This window comes from Zosterops lateralis (assembly GCF_965231275.1).
Source record: "Zosterops lateralis genome assembly, chromosome: 5".
Taxonomy (NCBI): domain Eukaryota; kingdom Metazoa; phylum Chordata; class Aves; order Passeriformes; family Zosteropidae; genus Zosterops; species Zosterops lateralis.
In genome coordinates, this window is record NC_139766.1 from 26,573,232 (window position 1) to 26,596,769 (window position 23,538).

General features: G+C 41.0%; 2 protein-coding genes across 2 annotated transcripts; one reads left to right on the forward strand and one right to left on the reverse strand.

Moving 5' to 3' along the window:
- Positions 1–449: 449 nt before the first annotated feature.
- On the reverse strand, positions 450–7,635 carry SGCB (sarcoglycan beta). Its single transcript, XM_083861915.1, has 6 exons — positions 7,589–7,635; positions 5,977–6,186; positions 5,000–5,185; positions 4,707–4,898; positions 4,067–4,198; positions 450–3,243 (listed from the first exon to the last, which is right to left on the reverse strand). Exons 1-6 carry the CDS (start codon positions 7,610–7,612, stop codon positions 3,040–3,042), a joined length of 948 nt encoding a protein of 315 aa, XP_083718041.1. The 5' UTR covers positions 7,613–7,635; the 3' UTR covers positions 450–3,039.
- An 83-nt stretch (positions 7,636–7,718) lies between these two features.
- Positions 7,719–23,511, forward strand: SPATA18 (spermatogenesis associated 18; the record flags this gene model as incomplete). The annotated part of the gene is made up of 14 exons (XM_083861066.1): positions 7,719–8,018; positions 9,916–10,021; positions 10,134–10,198; positions 11,620–11,738; positions 13,558–13,692; positions 14,364–14,603; positions 15,198–15,756; positions 16,740–16,901; positions 17,261–17,436; positions 19,321–19,444; positions 19,795–19,860; positions 20,675–20,728; positions 22,973–23,310; positions 23,436–23,511. Exons 1-14 carry the CDS (start codon positions 7,932–7,934, stop codon positions 23,509–23,511), a joined length of 2,307 nt encoding a protein of 768 aa, XP_083717192.1. The 5' UTR covers positions 7,719–7,931.
- Between the last annotated feature and the right edge of the window lie 27 nt (positions 23,512–23,538).

Below are 23,538 nucleotides of genomic sequence, written 5' to 3' on the forward strand. Positions count from 1 at the left end.
AGTATCTAAATCTCAAATGTAGAATTATGGTTAAATTCAGCACAACAAGAACAGAAAGTAAATGTAGTTTGACATTTAAAAAAACATTTTAAAAAATCAACACCAAATAACCACAGCATTACGAACGTTCTGCATTAAACAGAATGGAGTCTTATTTTCAAAAAGTACATTAATAAACTGGTAACCTCCCCCTCCCTCCATCTATCCCAAAAAACAATTAGAACCTTTTTTTCTTTTCCAGCCTTTTGTCGAGAAACACAGCTTCTTGGGAGCTTGAGATCTAACAACAGTGGAGACTTTTGAACTCTGCTTCAGGTACTGCACACAATTACACTAAGCAAAGTCCACCACATACAATCTCTGACAAATGGGTGTGGAACAATTTTTATACTTCCAGTTTCTTACACATTCTTCATATTCTTAAAATAAACACTTCTGAACAGCAGCTGCATCATAAAATTTATTGTTTTATTTCAAAACAAACGTTTGAAATTCTACAGCCTTTCACCCATTGGAACAACCACCACACTTAGAGATGGTGAGAACTCTTCACATGCAAGTTGTTTCAGCGTACCCAGTATAGCATTTTACACAGGCATGTAGAATGCACTTTATACACAAAAAATCTTAAGTGCATCTGTGGGACTGAAATAAACAGTGTTCTACTCTATGCTTTTAATACATACAGAAAAATGTACCTTAGGCAGTTAGAAGATAAATAAATGCTCAGCAGAAGGCATGTGTGGTGCCAACGTTTCTCAAACTGTGTAATATAAATATAAAATATATTAACAATACAGAGTGGCTAGCAAATTTGATAATTTATTTCATTTGGTATTTTTATGACTGGTTTTGCTACATTTTGACAAAAAAAATCCACACTTCAAAAACAATTCTGCAGATCATGATTTAAGAGTACCTTTGTGACAAAATCTTTCAGCTGTACATTGCACACAGTATTTTAAAAAGAACTCTTGATAATTATGGGAATCCAATACTAGCATATAGACATGTCAGTATTAATCAGAGAAGAGCTTTAATACGTGTGTAATCTAGTTGACCAAGGCATTTTCAAGATGTATGTCAGCTTTGAGGATACTGCTCTTTATATTTTGTGTTTCCATTTGTATACAGAAAGTGACAAGCTGCCATTAGCAGGAGTGACAATTTGAAAAATGTTAGTTTATTTCCTCCTTTTAACTGTAACAGAAATTGAGTTACCGCTTAGCAGCAAAGATGGGTGTAAAGCAGCGAAATGTGTGTTAAAGTGTTTAGTAACTATTATCTCTGATAAAAGTCTGAGGTCCATAAAAACAGTATGCAAAATGTTAGTACTTCCCCGTAATCTTTAGTGTGAGAACTCAGTGGTTTTTGCTACATTATATTCTGCTTATTCTGATTTTGTCAGAACGGCTCCACTGCTGACCAGCCCCAAACCCCCAACAACTACTGAGCATCAAAATCTGCCTTTGAGCAGTGAGAGAAATACAACTCCTCTGACCTCCCCCGTGTGCTGTAATGCTTGACTTATGAATATCCCTCCAGCAACCACTTCCACCCATACACGTTCTGTATGAGCGTTTACTGCCTTCCATGAAGTTCAGAAATTGGGGCCTTAGAGTTGAATTTCTTGTTACAGCAGGAGCTGATTTGTATTTTATGGAATCCTATGTACTTTAAGCACTGTAAAACAAGGGTAGATGGTTTACCTTTATGTAACAAATAATCAGTTCTGAAGTTAATGTGTAAAACTTATGCAACTTGAAGGTAAAGAAGGGTGTGCTTATCAAAAATCTTGTCAAAAAGCTGTTACAAACAGTTTTTTGAGACCTCCAATATTAAGATTACTTGACGCTACTGCTAAACCAAGCTATTTTAAACTGAAGAAATACATGGGGTGGGGAAAGAAAGAATCTTATAAATAGCTGGTTTATTTTTAGCTCAAAACACATCACTGCTGCAAATGCCACTGGAAGGCTGCAGCAGGCCCCAGTTCACCATAGTTTCACTGTTGACAAATTCTGATACACGTGTTTAGTCTGATGTCCTCCCATCACGTTTAGAATTACAAAACTGCAGTTTAACTTCAGAATTTAATTCCGATGTTTCGGTAATGCATCAGTACTGAAAATTATGGGGAAGGAGAGAACTGACCTCAGACACTGCTGCAACAGTTAAGCTTAGATTATTACCTATCGAGTAATGGACTCAGACACTGTTCACATTAGAGCACCTCGGAAAACACTATTTTTGGGTAGTAAGCAAGTTGTAAGTACATCTTTAAAAATGTACTTCTAATATAAACACATTTTGTAAGTATTTCACATAAATTAAACAACTGCAGAATGCATTAACTGCACAGACAGAATGGAAGTTCAAGCAACACTTCAATAACTGCAAGACTACTTCAAAATTCAAGTTACATTTCCATACTCAGTATTACTTTGCAAATATTATTTATGATAGCACAGTTTTTTTAATAACATGAGAATACATGGCAGAAATAATGTGATATTTTTAAGTGAATCTGGCATTACCCCTCAGTACACATCTGGTAAACCACCTAAGTTTGGGGTAAATCAATGTATCAACAAGAAAGCAGAGAAAAGTCTGCCACTTCAGCCATCCTAGGAAAATCTATTTTCAACAAAAAGTTGACATTCGTGTTGAAGTACTTCAGACTGTGGTTATATTCTCAGCAGTCTTCAAGGTCTTGAGACAGGACAAAAACCTCCTCAAGAGACTACTGTAGGCAGTAGAGGTGTTGCAAGATCATGTTCTTTACATATATTCTACTGATCCCAATTCGAGAAGGTACTTCAGTATGCACGTACACTGAAAGCTTATAGATTCAGTGCCAGTACTGCAGCTAACAGGATGATGACCTAATACTGCTGACTGTAACAGCCTTTCCTTAAAAATACAGTGTAAGAAATGTTAGCATAAACTGCTGCAAAAAAAGAAACCCTTGAAGGCATGCAATTACTTCATACAAATATGTGTAAACACGGAGGAGACCTGTCCCTGCAGCAGTTTCTTTCAGTGCGTGGCTCCACAGGGATTGACAGAGGTTTGGCAGCCCATGTTGTGCCCTGTCACCTGAACCTTGAACAGCGTCCCGTCCGCACACATGCACAGCTTGAAGCGCAGCCAGTTGCCGTTATTGAACTGTTCCCCGTGAGAAGAACTTGGCAGTCGTGACGGGCTGACCATCACAGTTCCGTTCAGGATGATGCTGTTTTCCTAGTAAGGAGACAGGAAAAAAAAAAAGAAGTTGTAGAATTACAACTTCTAATGTAAATAAGGCATATTGTTTTTGAGAAGGACAAGCTGGTTTAATGGATAAATAACACGTCTAGGATGGTTGTAGAATCAACAGTAATAAAAAAGGTATGTATGCAAATGTTTAATTTTTTAATAACAATTACAGCAATGCCTGTGGATTTCTTGACTATATACAGCAATGTACGTGTATTGATATTGAGAAAGACAGCAGTAGGGTGACTTTCCACTTTACATTCTTATTAGCAAATGCAGTAAATATAAAATATGGACACGAAACAGGAAACAGTGTTTGAATTCATGCACGAAATTCATTCACATTTGAAAGTGCATATACCTTTATTTTTATCCTTTTTTTCCATCGTTCTATATATACTACCATCTTAATCTCCAAAAATCTTAAAGAAATGCCAGTGAATCTTAGAGCAGCAGCAAAGAATGCTCCAAACTATATGCTCTGCTCTTCTGGCAAACATTGCCAACCCTGGTTAAGCTTTCAGAGGAGATTAACTTCCTTTGGTATTCATGCCAGTACAGAGGCCAATATATTAGCTTTAACTGCATTGTAGGTTTTTGGTGTCTTAATAGTGGTAAATCACTATTACCTGGAACTATTCAACCACTACTTAACTGCAAAGTAATAAACCATCTATTTAAATCCAAATGACTTCTGTGCATGAGTAATTTTATAAAATTTGAAATGACAAAAAGCTACATCAGTTTACTATCAGCCTAGATTTGAAACTAAGCTGTAAGAAGAATTGCTTTAATTTGAAATACTTACTGCTTTAAGTTCCATGTTTCCACCCATTCGAAACTCAATTGTCTTGCCTGTGATGAAAACACCTTCATTTCCCCGGACAATGGCACGACCATCAACCTTTATGTTTAGATCGCTGGTTGCATTGCTTGTAATCTAAGAACATAACCAAAAAAGCTGTATTACATCTTAATGAAAATGTGCCACTTGCATTTGTCTGAGTAACTTTAATTACCAAGAGTAGTGCTGTGCAATTTAATAAAAACCTTGAATGTACTTTTTGCCCTTCTGCTATTAGCTTCTGCATATTTGTTATTTCCCACGTTCAGTTTCAAAACAAGATTAGTGAATTTTGGAAGGTATGTGAAATTAATTTTTCTTGTATAAAAGAAACAATTTATATGACAATTTTATGAGATACACAGCTAACACTTGTACCAAATACAGGCTTCCTGTTAAGACAGATGATGTAAATTTACCCCTCATTTTCACTTAACCTGTTCCTCCTATGTATTCATAGTTGTGAGTGGTTTTTCTGCAACACGACTGCTCAGTGCTTCCAAAGGCACACTCAACCCTCTATAAAACCACTAACCCAACTCTACTTTTACACAAACAAACAATGGGCTGTATTCTTGTTACTTACAAAAGATAAGAGACATACCCTCTCTGTAGAGGCCTTTTGTACATTCAATATTTTAACTCCATTTGGCAGATGAAATTCATGGGTTTCATAGTCGGTGCTGAACAAAGTATTTTGTGTTCGTGGGTCAACAAATTCCATGCCAATATCGCTGGTAATAGAAGTTTTGTCTTTTTCCACGCTAAGCTTGGTTGTTCCTTGCTGAAATACAATCTTCAGAAACAAAGTCATGAACTTAATGATGTTTCAAATTAGCAATGTGAGTGTAATTCTCTAGTGTTGCTCACAAACTTTCAATTCATGTTATAACTTACAGGCTGATTATTCCCAGTGATCACCAAGTCTTCATTCCGTCTCCCTCCTACAGTGCTTTTATATAAGGGATGTATAACACCCATGTCAGACACTTGCTTAAACCGCAGTAAGCCACTCTCATGGAATTCCATACTGTCACAACCATTGGGACCAATTCTTATCACTGCCCAGATAACCAGGGTAATCTGAAAGAGAAACACATTTTCAATCATCATGTTGATTGTTTGGATCTTCCTACCACAATTATTGTATTAATTAGATGTTTTATTTGAACAATTATTAATGTCAATGTTTAAGTGAGGTTTAAGTATGAGTTTACTGTAGTCTGTTCCTATTGAAAACATCATAACACATTCATTTAATTATGAAAAGCATTTAAAATTATTTTTAGACGTATTAGAAACAGTAGCTAAAATTATTTCTATATATATAAAATGTTCAATTGCATCCACAGTTACATCTTTCTTTTGTTTAAGGGTAACCACTGACTAAACAGATTTCCTGAACAGTTCAGCTTGGTATATACTTAACGCTGAACTGCAAGAATGCATCCTCAGAGATGGATGTGCAATTACAAAAAATAATTTATTATTTCTCATTGACCAAGCAATAAAAATGTGGTTATTAGAACAATGGAGTTTTAAAGTGCAGTACCTAGTTAATTCTGAAGGTTCACATACAGCTCTGTAATGTAAAATATAACCATATTTTATATGCCATATATCCTGAATTCATATGTACTAGTAACACTTCTCATGGGGTGACCATGATAACCGAAATAACCATGCCTGAAATTTACACCATTCTTCCATCTAATCTTGCTCAGACTACAAAAGAACTAAAAAGAAAGGAGAAAAGTGGGTATCTCCTTCAGTACATTATAAGTCCTTGGCTATCCTGGAAGTTTTATTTTTTTAGTGAACTGTCAGAATGAAACACGACCTAATGTTACTTACGCCATAGCTATTATACTCACAATCAGATTGATGACAGCCAAAATAAAAAGAACAACAATCACACATATGGCCAAGTTGCCTTTCCTGCCACGTAACCCTGTCTTATGGAGACGGTCTTCATCAATTGGAATATATCCTGCTTTGAAGTTGCTGTTGTGCTCCTTATTAACGTTCCTGCGTTCCACAGCCTTCTCTCGCATAGACTTCTTCACCGGGCCGTTAGAGCTTTGCTGTAACACAGGGCACGGGTTAGCTTTAAAAGGCACGTAAATTAGCTACAATGACACACACATATGTATGCAAACAATGTAAACTGACTGGTGGAATATGCTGGATATTATGTTGAGAATAATTTTTCGGTCTGCCACCCTGCTGTCAGAATACGCACTTAGAACCACAGCAACCTCTGCTAACATAATGACTAAATTTAAAATCTAGATACTTTCAGACAATATATGACTTTAATATTTATCATGGCAGATGGGAATTATTAATTACATTGTTACAGTTAAAAACCTAAAACCAGCTACCAAGAAATTCATCAAGTTTTTACCTCTCAGAGATGATACAGGACATAATCCTGCACGTCATCTGCCAGTACACAGGATTTTAGTTCCCTCCATGCTCATATGTGATAGACTCTCAGTGACTATTCAAGAAGAGCATGGTGGATACAGTTTTTAAATTAGTTTGACAGTACAGGGTTTGCATTCAACTCCTGTTGCTTGCATGCAGCATCGAGAAAGATACTGTGAGGCTTCACACCTGGCATGGGGAACGTGGCCAGAGTGGCTTTCGTGTAATAATCTGAAGCTATGACATTGTAAGGGATTTCCTGTCAATGTAACAAATTAATAGAGGAAACTCTTGTACATATTCGTAGTGAAAATAAATCTTTAATGTATTTTTGTAGCTGTCCAAAACGGAACGGTTTGTTATTTAGGGATTCACATGTTCAAAGAAGAAGCTTGATCTTTTGGACGGAATTAAGTTTGTTCACTTGAATCCTAAAGCTACACTTAAGTAACTGCACTTGCACATGTCTACGCTGAAGTAGCAACACCGTGTTTTCTTCTGCTGCTGAAGAGTTAGGAGATAGTACTGAGAAAGGTGCTTGACCTGACAAGTTTACGGAGATGTCCGGGCCCCGTGTGGCCCTGCAGAGCACACACGAGCTGCGGGCCCCGGGGCACCCGCCGCCTCCCGCCCCGGCCAGAGCCCCGCGCCTCAGTGCAGTGCCGGGCGCCTCACTGCCGGGCACGCACCACTGCCGTCTGTGGCACACCCACGCCTCGGGCAGCACGGCGCCGCTGCGGGCCGCCCCGCCCCGCCCGGACAGCAGCCTCGGGCCGCCTCTCCCCGGCCCGGCCGAGCGGGTCCCGCCCGGACACCGCCGGGCACGGGGCGGGCAGCGCCGCCCGAGCTCCCTCTCTCCCCTCCCCGGCCGGACCGCTCCGGCACCACACCGGCCTCGCCCACCGCGGGAAAATGCTGCCCCGCCCGAGCGCTCCTCCGCGAGCAGCATCCTCCGGCCGCACCGCCCGCTCACCGCGGGCCCGGACCCCCCTGACCCCGGCGGGGACGGCGCCGCCGCCCTCCCGTGCCCGTGCCCGTGTCCCGCCGCGTGCGGACCTGCTCGGGGCCGGCCGCCGCCATCTTGCCCCGCCGCCGCCGCCGCGCGGGGCCCGCGGGCGCCCCCTGGTGCCGCTCCGCGCGGCGGGTCCCCGCGCCCGCTGCCGTTACCCGGCAGCACCACCTGGCCGCCGCGGGCCGTACCCGCTCCTCGCTGCCCCTGTCCGTTACCGCGGCACCGCCGCCGCCGCCGGCCGTCGCATCACCATCGCGGCTGTACGGGCCCGGGGCAGGGGCACCGGGCCGGCTGTACCATCGCTGTTACACCCGCGCCGCTCGAGGAGCGCTCCCGGAGCGACATCGAGTCAACGCAACACCCCCAAGAGCGAGCTAACATCCTGCCATGGCCAGAGACTTAAAGAGTTTGGTGGGCGCGGGGAGCGCCCGGGAGCTGCAGGAGAAGCTGGAGAACTGGCATCAGGACTACGAGGTGGGTGCCGGCGCTCCCGGGCCGGGGCGGCCGGCGGCGGGCGTTGCAGCGGCCGGTTTGGGGCCCGTCCCGCGCCCCTGCGGTTGGCGCCCCTCACACACCCCCGAGTGCCAGCCCCGGCTTCTTGCCTCTTTGCCCATGGCAAGCCTCCCTGAAAACAAGGGCCGGAGGTTAAAAGTGAGGTTTGAGGCACACTGGCTCTAAACAGGAGAGAGCGTTGGAGTAAAAGAGCGGCAGGTGAAAAGGACCCGGAGCGGGTTGTGCTCAGGAGGAACCGGCTGTGGGCCAGAAACGGGCAGGAGAACGGGGGGAAAGAGGTGCTGAGGGGAGAACGGGTTATCCAGCACCCCAGCCCTTCTGGGAGGGGGAGAGGCTGCTGCAAGGCCGCCGAGGGGTCAGAACGGGACTGAGGGAAGAGTTTCGGCTGCAGAGGGAATGTAGTGGAATCCAGGGAGTGACAGGAAACTGAGGAGGTGAAACAGTGGAAGAAGTAGAGAAGGTGTGAAATTAGGGAAAGATGAGGCGGAGAAACATGAAACCTGTCAGGTGTGACTTTGCTCAGTGGAAAATCGTGACAGTTTTCACTCCTGCATCCCCAGGTCTCTGTACCTTCAGGATGTAGATGGGGCTTGTGCTCAGGTCAGGAGCCTGTAGCCACCTGCTGTGCTGTGCTTGGTGAGGAAAGAGATGCAGCGTTTCCAGGGAAAATCAGCTATTTTCTTTTACTTTATGGTTGGATAGGAGTTACAGTTACATAGCCAGTGCAACTCTCTGCAGGATTCATGACAAAGGACAATTTTAGGGAGTTTGAGAGTAGCTGGTAAAGCTGCCACAAAGAAGGATCAGTGCCGTGCATTTCAAAATCTTGCAAATGGATGGTGAGGTAGACCTTAGGAGGGCTGAGCAGCAGTGGGGGCTGACCTCTCCATCATGAGTTGGTTGGGAATAGTCTTTCAGGTCTTGGAAAATGAAGATGAACAGTTTCAGGCTGCTGTTGCAGGAAAAGAGGAGCTGGCAGATGGAAACACTGTGTTATGTTGCTGTAATGAGCTGGAAAAATGCACTTTTGTAGCTGTGTTCTTGTGAAGGTGAGCAGGTTGACTGTGCTCCCCAAGGCCCGAGGAAAGCATATTGCAGCAATCAAAACACAAGCTGATGGGCACATGGATGGGAATTTCAGCTCTTTTGGAAGCTTGTAAAAACCATACGGAGTCATTAAAACCTGAAGACCTAGAGAGTGATCTATGTGGAAGGTGATACACAGGTTACAGGTAAAGTTTAAGGAAGGAAGTAAAAAAGTGTGTATTCTTCTGGCAGGTGTAGTTTAAATTGCAAAATTTTCAAAACTGCATTTGCTGAACGTGATGTAGTTTTGTTGTTTCCTAGGCGTAGTTCTGGGTTTTGCTCCTTCAGTAGTATATGTTTCAGTTTGTAACTCTTAAAAATCAGGTGAAATTGCGTGGAGACTTCGTGTGACTGCTGACAAAGCAAGATAAGAGCCTTTTCCTTGTATGTGTTATTTCAGCTAATATGGAAAACCAGATTTTGGTTTTTTTCTTTTAATCCAACAATCTGCTAGATTATTATTTTAATAACTGTTGAAAGATTTTAACCCAGATTCATAATTTCTATGATTCTTCTTTTAGAGATACTTGTGATTGCAGCATCTTTATAATTGAAAAGGAGTATGTTTTCTCAAGTAGTGAATTAACTGAGTGATAGAAGTCCTGATGCATTGTTCATTTGCCTATTAAAAATGTGACCCTTGAAAAATGAGTATTCTAATGCATTCAGTAGGGAAAGGTTGGAAAGATGTAATTACAGGGGGGAAAACGTCGTGATTGTAGCTTTAAGTAAGAAAGCCCACACAGATGTAGTAATGCACATTCATTTACAGTTGAATTCCAGTGGTGAAAATCTGACCCGATGCTGTGAATTATTAGAGCTGAGCACTGCGATTCAAAAGCAGCTCTTCTCAATTCTGAATGAAACATCTCAAGAAGGTAAATCAGTGCCTTGTCTAATTACGAACATGTTTCACATACGGCATTTTTTCCAACTCTGGCTCTTTCTGTAAGTGTTCTCACCATTTCTTAATGTATGTGTTTTTTTTAGAAGACTGTCCAGCAGTAAAAAGCTGCCTCCTGCCAAAAGTGTGCTGTTCTGCTTCAGGAGGTCAGGTGTGTAAGAAACTTATTTTAAGGGAATAGAACTACATGAATTGATACCAGCAGAAGATCTTTAATGACTTTCTGTTAATATTAGCCTCTCTCTCAGATTTTACTTAATGAAATATATCCTTAGTTGCTTGTGGAGGAATTTGCTTTGTATAAGAAGAAGTCTGTGTTATTATACTGCTTTCCTCTCCTAGGTAAAGATTTGATATTTACATTTACATTTACATTTGCAGAGACATCATAAAAATGCCATTTTTAAAATGTTTATGAGATATTTGTGCCATATCTCTTTTAGAAAAAATAACACTGTGGAAATACATGTGTAAACTGAAGGTGTGCATAAACTCTATGCATTAATTTGTGAGCTCCTTTTATTTAAAAAAAAAAACAAAACCTCTAAGATTATCTTAACACTATATTATTTCCTGAAGTGTTAAAAAAAGAGAAGTGTTCATGTGTGTTGTGATACCATCATGCTCCTGCCATGATATTTGGAGTTTGTATGTATTTGGTGTTTACTGAAGGGGTTGTAATACTAACAGTTTGGCAGAAAAGACAGATCTGTTGTGGCTTTCTGCTTTGAAAAAAATAAGAGAGTTGGCTAATTCAGGCTAGGGGAGGATCTTCAAGATCCTGAGATTTGAGAGTGATGTCTCCAGGTTCTTTGGTTTCTCATTTTTACACCTGCTCTGTCAAAACCTTTCACAATTAAAATAGGATGAATAAAAAGTGATATCCTTTAAGAGTCAGAGTCTAGTATAATGCAGTAGAAGGGTTCTGCCAAAACGCCCCCAAAACACAAAATAACAATGTAATTAAATGACAGTACACCAGGCATACCAGTTACAGATTTGTCATTGCATGTGACATTCAAAATTTAAAGAAAACCCTGTTGCTCAGTTACTTATTTAATTCCAGTTCTAGTAGGCCATTCTATGGGTTGTAAAAGGCAGCTGCATGTATAGTAAGTAGTGTGCTTTCTGGAATGATAATACTTGCCTCCTGTGTTCCAATAACTTTTTCTGTTGTTTCGTGTACATGAATTCTCAAAAAGTTTATTTGAGTTGGTGATGTAGTCAATCAGAAGTTGACTAACTGGAAAAAACCAACTGTGCAACACATCTGCAAAGTGCTTTGTTCTGATGACTCAGGCAGTAAATCTGCATATGCAGACCTTCCATAATTTCTACCATGAGGTATAAAATAAGTGAATATATTTCTTTATATAACTGAGTCTTTGTTTGTTGTGCTTGAAAAGTATTTCTTATGTCTCAGAGAGAATGCAATTGTTTTTGTTCTCAGTTTCTTTAGAAATGGTCGTTGATGAAATATTTAGAAATACATCTGCCCATAATGCTATAGTATTTTGCTGAGAGAATCTATAAGGTAGAACATTCAAGCAGTGTGACTTCATTTCCTGGTAGGATCCAGCTCGGGGAGAGCTACAGCTGAAAGATTTGGCCTGCAAACCGAAATGTCGACTGCGAGACCTGGAAGAAAAACTAGCTGAAACTCGTGTAGAGCTCTGCGAGATGGAAAAAGAGTAGGGAAATCAACTGCAGTTCTTTCTGTTTGCTTTTTGTTTTTCGGCAAGCCATGTTTTTCTCTTGACATCTAAATATTGATGGAGATTTATAAAATGTTTCATTCCTGGCCTAAAACCAGAGTTTCAAAATGCATCTAAGCTCTAGATCATGTGTATGTATCCAATGAGGGGTACAAATGATACTGTCACACCCACATTCCTAAATTGACTTGGTAGGTTTTGCTTCTGGCAGAGGTGTTGAAAAACATTCCAGTATTCTACATAAAAAGGTTTTGTATAGTCCATGACAATCCCATGTGGAGCTACAGTCTATGAAATGTTGCATGCTGAATAAACCCTAAATAAAAAAATCAGTTGAGTAACTATAGTGTAACATTTATTGAAGGACCTACACAACATGTCACAATTAATTATGCAATGTAATTGGTATGTAAATATCCGAGAAGATAAAAGCCACTGTCATAAGATGGAGGCAGAGGGTTGGATTTCCAAATAAGTGACTAGACCCGAACAGCTTTTGCTTAGTTGCATAAAACATATTTTGTGGAGCACTATAATATAAAAATAACTAAATTGCTTCAGATACAAATTCGTGCAGTTATTACCAGTTCCAGGGCCATTTAAGAGGTAGCTCCAAGTGGCAGACACATTATCATGCATCCTATTAGCATGAGAACAATGATTATTCACAAGTCTTGGGTCAGTACATTAAGTGATATAAGTTCACGCCCTTATTAAGTGATTCCAAGAATATCAGTTTGGATTTTCCCTGTGCCTATTTCTAGAACTCATCTTCCCAAATCTACTTTTCTTTCCCAGTTGTCCTTTCTAGTAGAATTCTTTAGTCCTCTTTAGCCCTACTATTCCTGCTAGAAGTCTTTCCTGAAGGAGCTGACTAAGGATGGAACTGGGCAGTCTTTTCTCTTAGCAGATGTTGCTGGCCTTATTACCTGTGGTCATCTCAGTCAGCCTGCTCCTTAAAAAGGTGGAACAAGAATCTTGTCAATTGATAAGTGTTAGAGCTTTTGTTGGTTCAGATCCTCAAAAATCTCACCAGGGTCCTCCAGTAAAGAGAAGAAAGGACAGAGTGAATACCTTCAAAATAAATAGAAAACATATTTTTTAATTTTTTCCTTCCACTTTTGGTAAGAGGAAAGCAACAGTAATACCGGTGTTTGGCGGGAAAACAGAGATGTTGGGATAGTTTTTAATATGAAGTAAGAGTAAAGGACAAAAGATAAACTTGCTTCACTGGTTGTCTGCCAAACTTTAAGAAACACTCCTTTTGGGGACAGCAGGAGAGGAATTGTTAGCTTTGGTATTGCTTGAATAATAGCTGTGATATCCTTTGACTGAGTAATACATTACAGCAAAGAAAAGAGCCCAAGAACCTGACAGAAGAAAATACCTAGGTTCTTAATCTGTAGGAAAGAAAACTGAGCTGGTTTAGTTAACATCTTAAATATGAGAAAGAAATTAGTCTTTTAGACCTGATCATTGAGCTAGTGTAAGGACACCAAATGTTAACCAGTGATTTTTCCTATAGCATGGAGTGCTGTATCCATCCTCCTGCCACAATACACTTATGCAATTTGAAGTAAGATCAAGGGTCTGCTTTGTTTAATTTGTTTTTAAACTCTTGATTTTTCCTGTATTTCAGGATAAGGAAAGCATGCTGAAATTATTCAGCTAGCATAAGGAGCTTGCTCAATAATTTTCCTCTTTAATCTGCTCCTGTTGTATGATGATAAGGATTAATTGATAGATAGTTTACATTGATAGGATACCTTGTGACTGACTGTTCTGTGTGATTAAGTCTGAAGGCTTCCCGTTTTCAAGACTGCAAAACCTTGAAGAAGTTAAAGCGACTGAATGACTACGAGCAGCAGCTTCAACTGTTGCAGGATGAGATTTCTCTCCTGGATTGCCAAAGGTCTGCTCACCAGTGCAGGTAGAGGCCTTACTCAGAGAAGTCCCTGAATCATAGAAATCAGTCATGTTAGGTGGCATGAATTTCCTTCTCATTTGAAATTGAAGTATAAACAAAAGCTAAGCTTTTTACTTTGTTATGAGGGAACAAAAACTGTTTGGATGATTTCTTCTGGTGCCCAAATATTTTATTTTAAAGCAACTATGTTAAGTTTTAGACAAAACAGCAAATAATGCAGTTTTACAAAGTACATAGAGAGCAACTGTATGGAATAAAAAGAGAATTTTTTAGTCGATGAGTTCTGCCCTGTAATTGTACAGTGTTCAGTTTTCACTTGTTTGCTTCACAGTACTCTTCCGTGGTACTGAAAGAGGAGCAAATCTGCAAAATATTACTCGTTAAAAGTGTGTTTCCTAGGAACAAATTGCTTGGCTACACATGCTTTAGGAATTACTTTACTTTTACCATTTATTCTTAAATAAAGATTATTTGTTTATTCTTAAATAAAGCCCATAAAACATATTGATGAGAATGTCTTCATATTAGACTAACCAGCTGCAGCTTCTTTAATTATGTTGGCTTAAAATCCCACCCTACTCTTGTAAAAATTAAATTGACAAAATAATCTGCCTTAGGGAAAAACATCTGAGGATGGTAAACTGACAAGAAACTTCTATGCATGTGTGTTGTAGGCTTGCACGGAGCTGCTCTCCTCGGCGGTGCTGTGTGAGCAAGTCCTGCAAGCCCTGCAGGCCCTGCAGGCCCTGCGACCCCTGTGATCCCTGCAAACCCTGCATTCCCTGTGATCCCTGTGATCCTTGCAATCCCTGCAGTCCCTGCAAACCCTGCATTCCCTGTGACCCCTGTGATCCCTGCAGTCCCTGCAAACCCTGCAAACCCTGCATTCCCTGCGACCCCTGTGATCCCTGCAGTCCCTGCAAACCCTGCAAACCCTGCATTCCCTGCGACCCCTGTGATCCCTGCAATCCCTGCAGTCCCTGCAAACCCTGCATTCCCTGCGACCCCTGCGATCCCTGCAGTCCCTGCAAACCCTGCAAACCCTGCCTTCCCTGCGACCCCTGTGATCCCTGCAATCCCTGCAGCCCCTGCAAGCCCTGCAAACCCTGCAAACCCTGCCTTCTCTGTGACCCCTGTGACCCCTGCAATCCCTGCAGTCCCTGCATTCCCTGTGACCCCTGTGATCCCTGCAACCCCTGCAGTCCCTGCAAACCCTGCATTCCTTGTGACCCCTGTGACCCCTGTGATCCCTGCAGTCCCTGCAGTCCCTGCAAACCCTGCATTCCCTGCGACCCCTGTGATCCTTGCAATCCCTGCAAACCCTGCAAACCCTGCATTCCCTGCGACCCCTGTGATCCCTGTGATCCCTGCAGTCCTTGCAAACCCTGCATTCCCTGTGACCCCTGTGACCCCTGCGATCCCTGCAGTCCCTGCAGTCCCTGCAAACCCTGCAAACCCTGCATTCCCTGCGACCCCTGTGACCCCTGCGATCCCTGCAGTCCCTGCAGTCCCTGCAAACCCTGCATTCCCTGCGACCCCTGTGATCCTTGCAATCCCTGCAAACCCTGCAAACCCTGCATTCCCTGCGACCCCTGTGATCCCTGTGATCCCTGCAATCCCTGCAAACCCTGCATTCCCTGCGACCCCTGCAAACCCTGCATTCCCTGCGACCCCTGTGATCCCTGCAACCCCTGCAATCCCTGCAGTCCCTGCAATCCCTGCAAACCCTGCATTCCTTGCGATCCCTGTGATCCCTGCAATCCTTGCAAACCCTGCCTTCCCTGTGACCCCTGTGATCCCTGCAATCCCTGCATTCCCTGTGATCCCTGCAATCCTTGTGATCCCTGTGATCCCTGCAATCCTTGCAAACCCTGCAGTCCCTGCAGTCTTCCTGTCAAGATCTGTTCACCTGCCCAGTGCAGGCGGGCCAATGCTTCTCGTCGTGCCTGCCTCATAGCTCGCTTTAACTTCATTTATGCTAAAGATCGCCTGGATGCAGAGGTCTTGTTGAAGAAATATATCTGTGACATAGAGATGGTGCAGAGGATAATATATGTTGCAGCTCTGGTGAGGAAGAAATAGTATTTCTTATTTTACAGGCTGGAGGGTGTATTGTAAAACACTATGTCTGCATTGGGTTAAATGGCGGGTAAATTAGCATTTCTGTCAAGCCCAGAGCGGAAAAGCTTTCTTCCTTTTTTTTATTTTGATTTTTCTTTCTTCCCCTCACACTTCTACTTTGAACTCTCAATGTAGTGTCCTACCTGACCTGTTCCGAGATTGGAACAGGGTCAGTGATTTATCATACAGGTGCTAAAAGAAGACCAATTTGGTCTGAAAAGTAGATGCTGCCTGCAGTGATCAACATTGCCTTAGAAAAATTCTTTTGGGAATGCTGCATTAAATACTACAACACTACAAAGCTAAAAATCTTCCCATATCATGCTTTCCTTATGCTTGTAGCTATGTGCTGTTTTAGTTTAATTGGGTCCCTTGAAACCACCTAGATACCCCACATTTACCATGAACTCAGTTTGAAGAAAATTGTTTTCATTTTTTCTGTATTTAATCTTCTTTTCTATAAAAATGATGTAACACATGTGTTAGAGAGGCAGCATATCTTAATGTGTGTGATCCCAAGCACATTTAACTTATTGAAGATTTTTTCTTTCAACAGTCATTCAGTTTATACGCTCCAATTCATCCTCTTTTCCCAAAAAATGAGGTGTTCCTGTCTTACATGTAGGGCTGTGGGACATAAAATGCTGTTACTCATGATATCTTTGAATGTGATTGCATTGATCATGGGTGTGTGATGGAATCCTGTGCAAATATAGAAAGTTAGGTGGGAAGCTTTTCAATCGTACCTTCTGCAAATAAATTGCACTCAATCAAAGAATTCATTCCCAATGAGTTAACTTTCTCCTTTACAGCAGTTTATTATATTCCTCCTTATTATGATGATAGTGGGTTAAATTAATTTTCGCAGATAACTGATAAAAATTAATCTAGGCCTCCTGTGTTTAACTAGATGTTCTTTATATTTGCAGGAATCTTTCCGTGCAGCAAAGAAAGCCTTCTGGAAGATCAAAATACCTGTAAAAGAGGCTTTGGCTATAGATCACTGTGGGGGACCTGCAGCACTTGAAATTTCTGCCCTGAATTATATAGCTTGCCACAAGGAGCTGTATGATGTTTGTTGCAGTGTCCAGGTAAGTCAAGGGCAGTGGTGGGAAAGTGATGTGGTGATCTCTTTCAGGAGCTAGTAAATTCAGCATATAGAAACTGAAGGAGAAAAAAGTTACTGTATAGACTTTGTCTTGTAGCAGTTTACTTTCCAGAACAACATTGCTAGGACTAGTGTATGTGTGACTTAGTAAAAGCTCGTTTGTTTGTAGCAGCACATTCTTTCTGAAGTTATTGTTTTCTGGAATAATCTAGGGCAACATGAGCTTTTTGTACTGATTTTTAAATGTAGAAAGCTGAGAGACATACTTAGGGGTGATTTCTATACTTGCTTGTGAATAAAATTGTTAGTGAGTGCAAATTACTCCTGTATTTTTATTTTCAGGAAGTTATTTGCTGCATGAACGTGAACCCAAAGCTTCCGTGTCCAGAAAACGTTGATTTCAGTGTGATCAGCTGTTTCGTTCGAGCATTGTGCTGTTTGGGTTTTCAGATGCAGACACTCTGTCCTCCTCTTGACGTTGCCTTCGGTTTTGATGGAGAACTTTTCAATAGGAGAATGTAAGAAATCTTTATATTCAGTCAGACTCTTACCATTAAATGTTGTGTAGCCTACTTGTTTCCTAATTAATATAAAAATTTAAGATTTCTAAACATTAATTTGGGCAAAAACCCCTGGCCTGTAGTGAATTTGGTATATCTTTAAGGTTTAGGATAGTGTATAAATGCCAGCATGTACACAAGTGTTAACAATTTTTTTAGTGAACAGCAGAGCAATTTTCTGGATAAACTTCAGTCTCAAGAGCATATTTAATTTATCATTTAAGAAGATAATGATCATCAGATTTCCCTGTTTAGTCTCTATCTGCCTTTTTAAAGATGTTTGCATCTTTGTTCCTCCTTACTGGCCTGTTCTGTAAAAGTCATATTTACTGAGATCCGGCAGTTGATGTTACTGGGATCAACATGTTTGCCGCAACCTCCAGGCTGCGGCTGCTGTATAACATACAAGTATTAATATGGTCCCACCTCTTCTGGTTTAGAGCTGAGCAAAACCAAATCTGCCTTTTAAAAATGTGAATTTTGTTTTAAAAAAATTCACACCATGGCATAGGTTTGTTTTGTTTTGTTTTGTTTTTTCTGTTGGGTCAAGCTGCTTTTTTAGCAGGCAGAGAACAGGGTGCTTCCATATTGTCTAGAAAATTCATGGGATTGATACGTCATAAAAAATGGCTCTCAAAAGCAAAAAACCTTACATCACTAAGGAGGTTTCCAGTAATACAATTTAGAATAGAATGGGACCCAGGTGGTGAAGAGCTTGAGAAGTCAAGGAGAGAAAAAGAGAAGATGAAAGTAGACTCTTGATAGGAGAGTGCAAAGTCATACAGGACTACTCAAAGATCCTATCCAAATATGGGAAAGTTAGCTTTTGACACTCAAAGCTATTGGCCTGATTAAAAAGCACCAACACTGTGGTCTAGTCTTGGGATGCCTTCTCCACCTATTTGGTGTGTATGGCCTTAAAAAAACACATCTACTATGTTTTTGTGTGCTGCTGTGGGAGACACATACTCCCATCTTTCTGTCTATCTAGATAAATGTGGCATATGTGTATGTTTACATGTACAGCATGTATATATGGCACACAGAGATGGAGCAAAACTTGTAGAAATTAAAATATCTCTGTTTATTGTGTGATAGCATTCTATAAAGGGCCAGCTAAACATCATTGTACCCTATGCCTTGCTTCATGCCTCAGGGTACAACATTGTTTTATATAACTTGCTATTGTAATACATTACTAAAGTATAGATGCACGGCTTTTAACTTTTTTTTAAAATTGCTATTTGATATTTGTTCTGAGTTTGAATCCATAAAGCCAGATGTGTTATTTAGCCAATATTCCAGACTTAGAAAGGTACTATATATACCTTTGAATTAATTTTTCATAGCTAAAATGTCACCGTTTCATTATCAATATATGAGGATCTTGCTAATCAAGTTGCCTCATGTCTCATAAGATACTAGGAAGTAACTTTATAGTTGAATATTTCTGCAATGTCCTTTATAGGGGGCTTGTTTTAGCAAGGTATTACAGGAAGAGGGGATGACTCTGTCTGCCAAATTGCTGCTCAGAAGGTGTAATCTGTCAGTGGACAGAGAGGCCCTGGTTTGTGTGAGGCTTATGCAAAAAGTAAGGTCTAGTGGCCTTCTGAAGTGTGAGATGGCTTTATTAGAATGTCTGTCAGTATAAGTAAATAGTATGTTCTGCTAAGTCTGTCTTCCAAGTCCATTTCTTTTACAGGATCACATAAAGAATACGTATTTTTGTGATGTGAAAAGACACTAGCACTGTAGCTGCTTTTTATCAGCACTGATGATTTGAAACGTACTTGTCTTTTGGCACTTGTATGCAGACATATGTTGTACTGTTTGTTTCAACAGGTACTATCGTAGTTGTGACTCAGATTTCACAGCTCCCTTTGTGGCCTATCACGTCTGGCCTGCTCTGATGGAAAACGGTACCGTACTTGTGAAGGGAGAAGTAGTCACTAGAAAAATGGTTCAGGTATGTATTTTGTTAAAGGAATACGTTAAGGGAAGTCGGTGGATTTCAACACTGTTTTTAAAATTTAAAAATATAAGGTTTTAACTGTTCCCTATATGGGTGGAGTAGTATATCAAATATCAATTAGGTTTTAGTGCCTTATCCTGTACATAGGATGAATAGTTCCATTTTCCCATGTGTATTAATTATGCAGATGTATGGTTGCTGTCAGAGCCTGTTCTAAGGAGAAAACTTACTGTGTTTCCTCTCTGTCCTCAAACCTTGTCTCCAGCATGGCAAGTCTGCTTGCAGAGTCTGTCTTTATTAAGCCTTCTCTCTCAGAAGAGGTTTTTCAAACTCTTCTCTTGTAGTGTTATCGCAGAAGCAAACTTAGAAGCAGAAGCTGCAGTTGTGGCCGTCGTCTTGTGCCTGGTCAAGTAAGCCTCAGCTGAATGTTTGTAGTGTTAACAGCATCAAGTATTTTTACTAGGAATGTAGGCAACCTGTTAAAAATGCTGGTATGCCACATATTCATTTTAACACTGGGAATAAATGCCTTTGCTCGATGGTCTTGAATGAGGTGAAGCTGAACTGACAGATAGTTATTGCCTGGTATAATGATCAGTAGAGATACTGTATGAGAAGCAGATCATAGTTAAATTCTCAAAAGTATCAACTGTGTATCTTGGAATGGTTTCTGCCTACTCCCCTTGTTTTAGTACCCTTCTGAATAAATAATTGGATCATCTAGAAGTATTTCAGTCATTTTGGAGTACATATACAACACATAGGTCCTACCTCCTAGAATTAGGAACCTAAATTTACTCCTAATTTTCTAAATGCATCAAAGGAGTGGAAAATAAGTGTAGGGTGAGCAGGAAGGGAAGGTGGTACAACTAAGCTATATGAAGCTTTAGCAAGTTCTGCATATGGTATGGTTACACAACATTTTTAATTATTTCTGTAAAAAATGTGTATATTTTTCTAATTCTTTTCCCGTCTTATTAAATGGAGATAGGTGCCCTCAACTTAAAATGTGAATATTGGAAATGTGAGAGGCTTTGGGTAGGGCCCACTTTTTTGTGTGTGTGCAGGCTGTGAAAAAAACCCTAGAAAGTTGTTGAACTTTGTAACAGTAGAGCTGCACTGATAGATATGTGCAGATTTTCTGAATGTTGATGGGTCCCCAGATGGTTTTCTTGGGTACAGTTCTTTAGCACAGCTGATTTTCCTTTTCTCTTCATCTTGCAGATGACTAGAAGCCGCAGTCTTTCAACAGCGCGGTTCAAACCTTTGCGTAAGTTGGTAACTTGGTTCCTAGGGACTCATGATATTCACATTAAGCCCTTGAATGATTGAACAAAGGAACAAAATAACATGTTGAACGTCTTTGATTCTAAAATACTTGCCCAAGTCTTAGTTTTAAATTGGGTAGCCTTTTTTTATATGTAGAAAAAGGCTAAGATTTCTGACCTGGAGAAGGATTTGTTTTTTCACTCTACTTGGACCACTGTCATGGTTTCTCTCTGGTGGTTGTTTTCACTGTGGCCAGTGCTGTAGTAGTAAAACTTGCTTCCTTCCCTACACAAGAGACAGTTTGCTGCTGCACAGCTGCTGGCTTCCTGCCTTTCAAATTCCAAGGAGATGGCTAAGTGGTGACAGTGAAGTGAGGGATTTCAGGCAGTACGAATATGTGCCTATCTTGAAGCCAACCCAATTTAGAGATTTAGAAAATATAGCTGCACTGAAATGTATCTTTTTCTTCCATAGGCCGCTAACATCTTCCTACGGTGCAGTGCCTCTGGATTCAACAACTTTGCTGCTGCCTTTTCTTTTCAGAAAAACCTCAAATCTCTCAATAATGTGCATGACAATTGTCAAACAGAGTTTGTGTTCAGTGTGTTTTTTAGAATTATAGAAGGCTTATTTATAATTTTAGAAACTAAACTATTTTGATATAAAGAAAAGAAAAAAGTTCATGCAGTACAGGATCATTTGGCAAAATTTGCAAAGCTCTCAGGAACCCATGATGTAATCTTGCAGGTGGAGATAGAATTACTGCATCTAGAACGTTTGCCTTCCACAGATTCCAAATGATGCAATTTATCTTGATAGGATGCTTAATAGGACCTTAATGGCGAATGTTGCAGAATGTTAAGGTTAGCTGTTACTTGAAAACAATGTAATTAACTGGTGCTTATTTACAATTTTAGAAAATAGCTATAATCATAGGATGTGCCAGTCTCACACAGCAGCCTTTTAAATATATCCTTGTGATCAACTGAATTTTCTAACTACAGTGTAGAAGTTGCACAGAACAGTCATAAACTGCCAATACTACAGCAATCCTCTGGGCTTTATTGACATTTATGTATGAATGCACACGTGTCCTTTAGCAAGGCAGTAATAGTCCCTGTTTAAATACATTCTTACTTAGAAATTATTGTAATAAAAAATTGTAGTTTGAGATTAGAAGTATTTTGAAAGTGTGCCAGTGAGTATTTGTAGGCTTAAAAGATTTGATTGAGGCCTCTTTGGTGTCACACTTAATAGGCTTTCATACCATATTGATAGATCAGTAACTGTTGTAAATACAGTTGAAAAAATCCTGTCTAGTTAGTGTGGGCATTTATTGCACTTTAAGTGTAAAAATTTGAGACACCTGAAGAGATTTAACAGTGATAAGATGTGGTATGACGTGCCATCCCACTCATACCAGTTGGCTCTCCAAGCCAGAAAGAGACAGCCAGAGCCTGGAGAGGGTGTGCAGGTCAGTGGAGAACACCTGAAGGAACAGCACCAAAGAATTCCAGCCACTCCAGGCAGAAAATCAGCTTCACCAGGAGCCCAGCTTAAATCCTCTATTCCAAGAATATCAGGTAGGATGGGAAGGAACTAAACAGGAGAAACTAGAGACATGTGGAAGCCTGCAAGGCTAAGACCTTATTGGCATCCTGAGAGGTGGTGGGATGGCTCCTCTGTCTGGAGTGCTGGAATGGAAGGGCAAAGACACTTCATGAGGGAAAGGCAGGGGAGACAAATGGTGTCACCCTCTCTGTTGACCAGCTGGAGTGCATGGATGAGGAGCTGACTGAGAGCTTATGGGTAAGGATTAAAGGGAGGGCAGGAACAGGTGTCATTATTAGTGAGGAACTGCTACAGGCCACCTGGCCAGAAAGACCGACTCTGTGAGGCCCACTACAGACAAGTAGGAGCAGCCTCATGTTCACAAGCCCTGGTCCTCATGAGGGACTTCAACCACCCTTACACCTGTTGAAGGGACAACACAGCAGGACACAGGCAGTTCAGGAGGTTCCAGAAATGCATTGATGATAACTTCCTTCTCAAGTGACAGAGGAGCTAAGGAGAGGAGGTGTATGCTGGACTTCATTCTCACCAACAAGGAGCAGCTGGTGGGGAATGTGAAGCTCAAGGGCAGCCTGAGCTGCACTCACCATGAAATGGTGTAGTCTGAGATCCTTGAATCAATGAGAAGAGTGTGAAGCAAGCCTGTTACTCTGCTTCAGGAAAGACTTTGGTCTCTTCAAGGATCTCCTTGATAGAGTGCTGTGGGATCGAGCCCTGGAGGATAGAAGGGTCCAAGAAGAGCTGCATGATATCCAAGGGTTGTTTCTCCAGGGTCAAAAGCAATGTATTTCTACAAAGATGAAATCAGGGAAGAATGCCAGGAGACCTGCACAGATGACCAAGGAGCTCCTGGACAAACTTAAACAAGTAGCTTACAGAGGGTGGAAACAAGAAAAAGTAGCCTGGGATAAATGCAGAGAAATTGTCCCAAAAACCAAGGATCTGTTCAGGAAAGCAGAAGCACCAGCAGAAGTAAATCTGGCCAAGGGCATAATGGTTAATAAGAAAAGCCCCTTCAGGTACATCAGCAATAAAATAAAAACTAGGGAAAAGTGTGGGTCCTGTCAGGAACACAGGGGACCCAGTTACTCGGGCAATGGAGAAGATTGAGGTATTCAATGACTTTTTTGCCTTTCTTCACCAGCAAGTGCTCCAGCCATATTGCCAAAATTGAAGAAGGTGAAATCAAGGATTTGAAGAAAGAAGAATGTCTGCTGTAGGAAGAGAATGAGTTTGAGAACATCTAA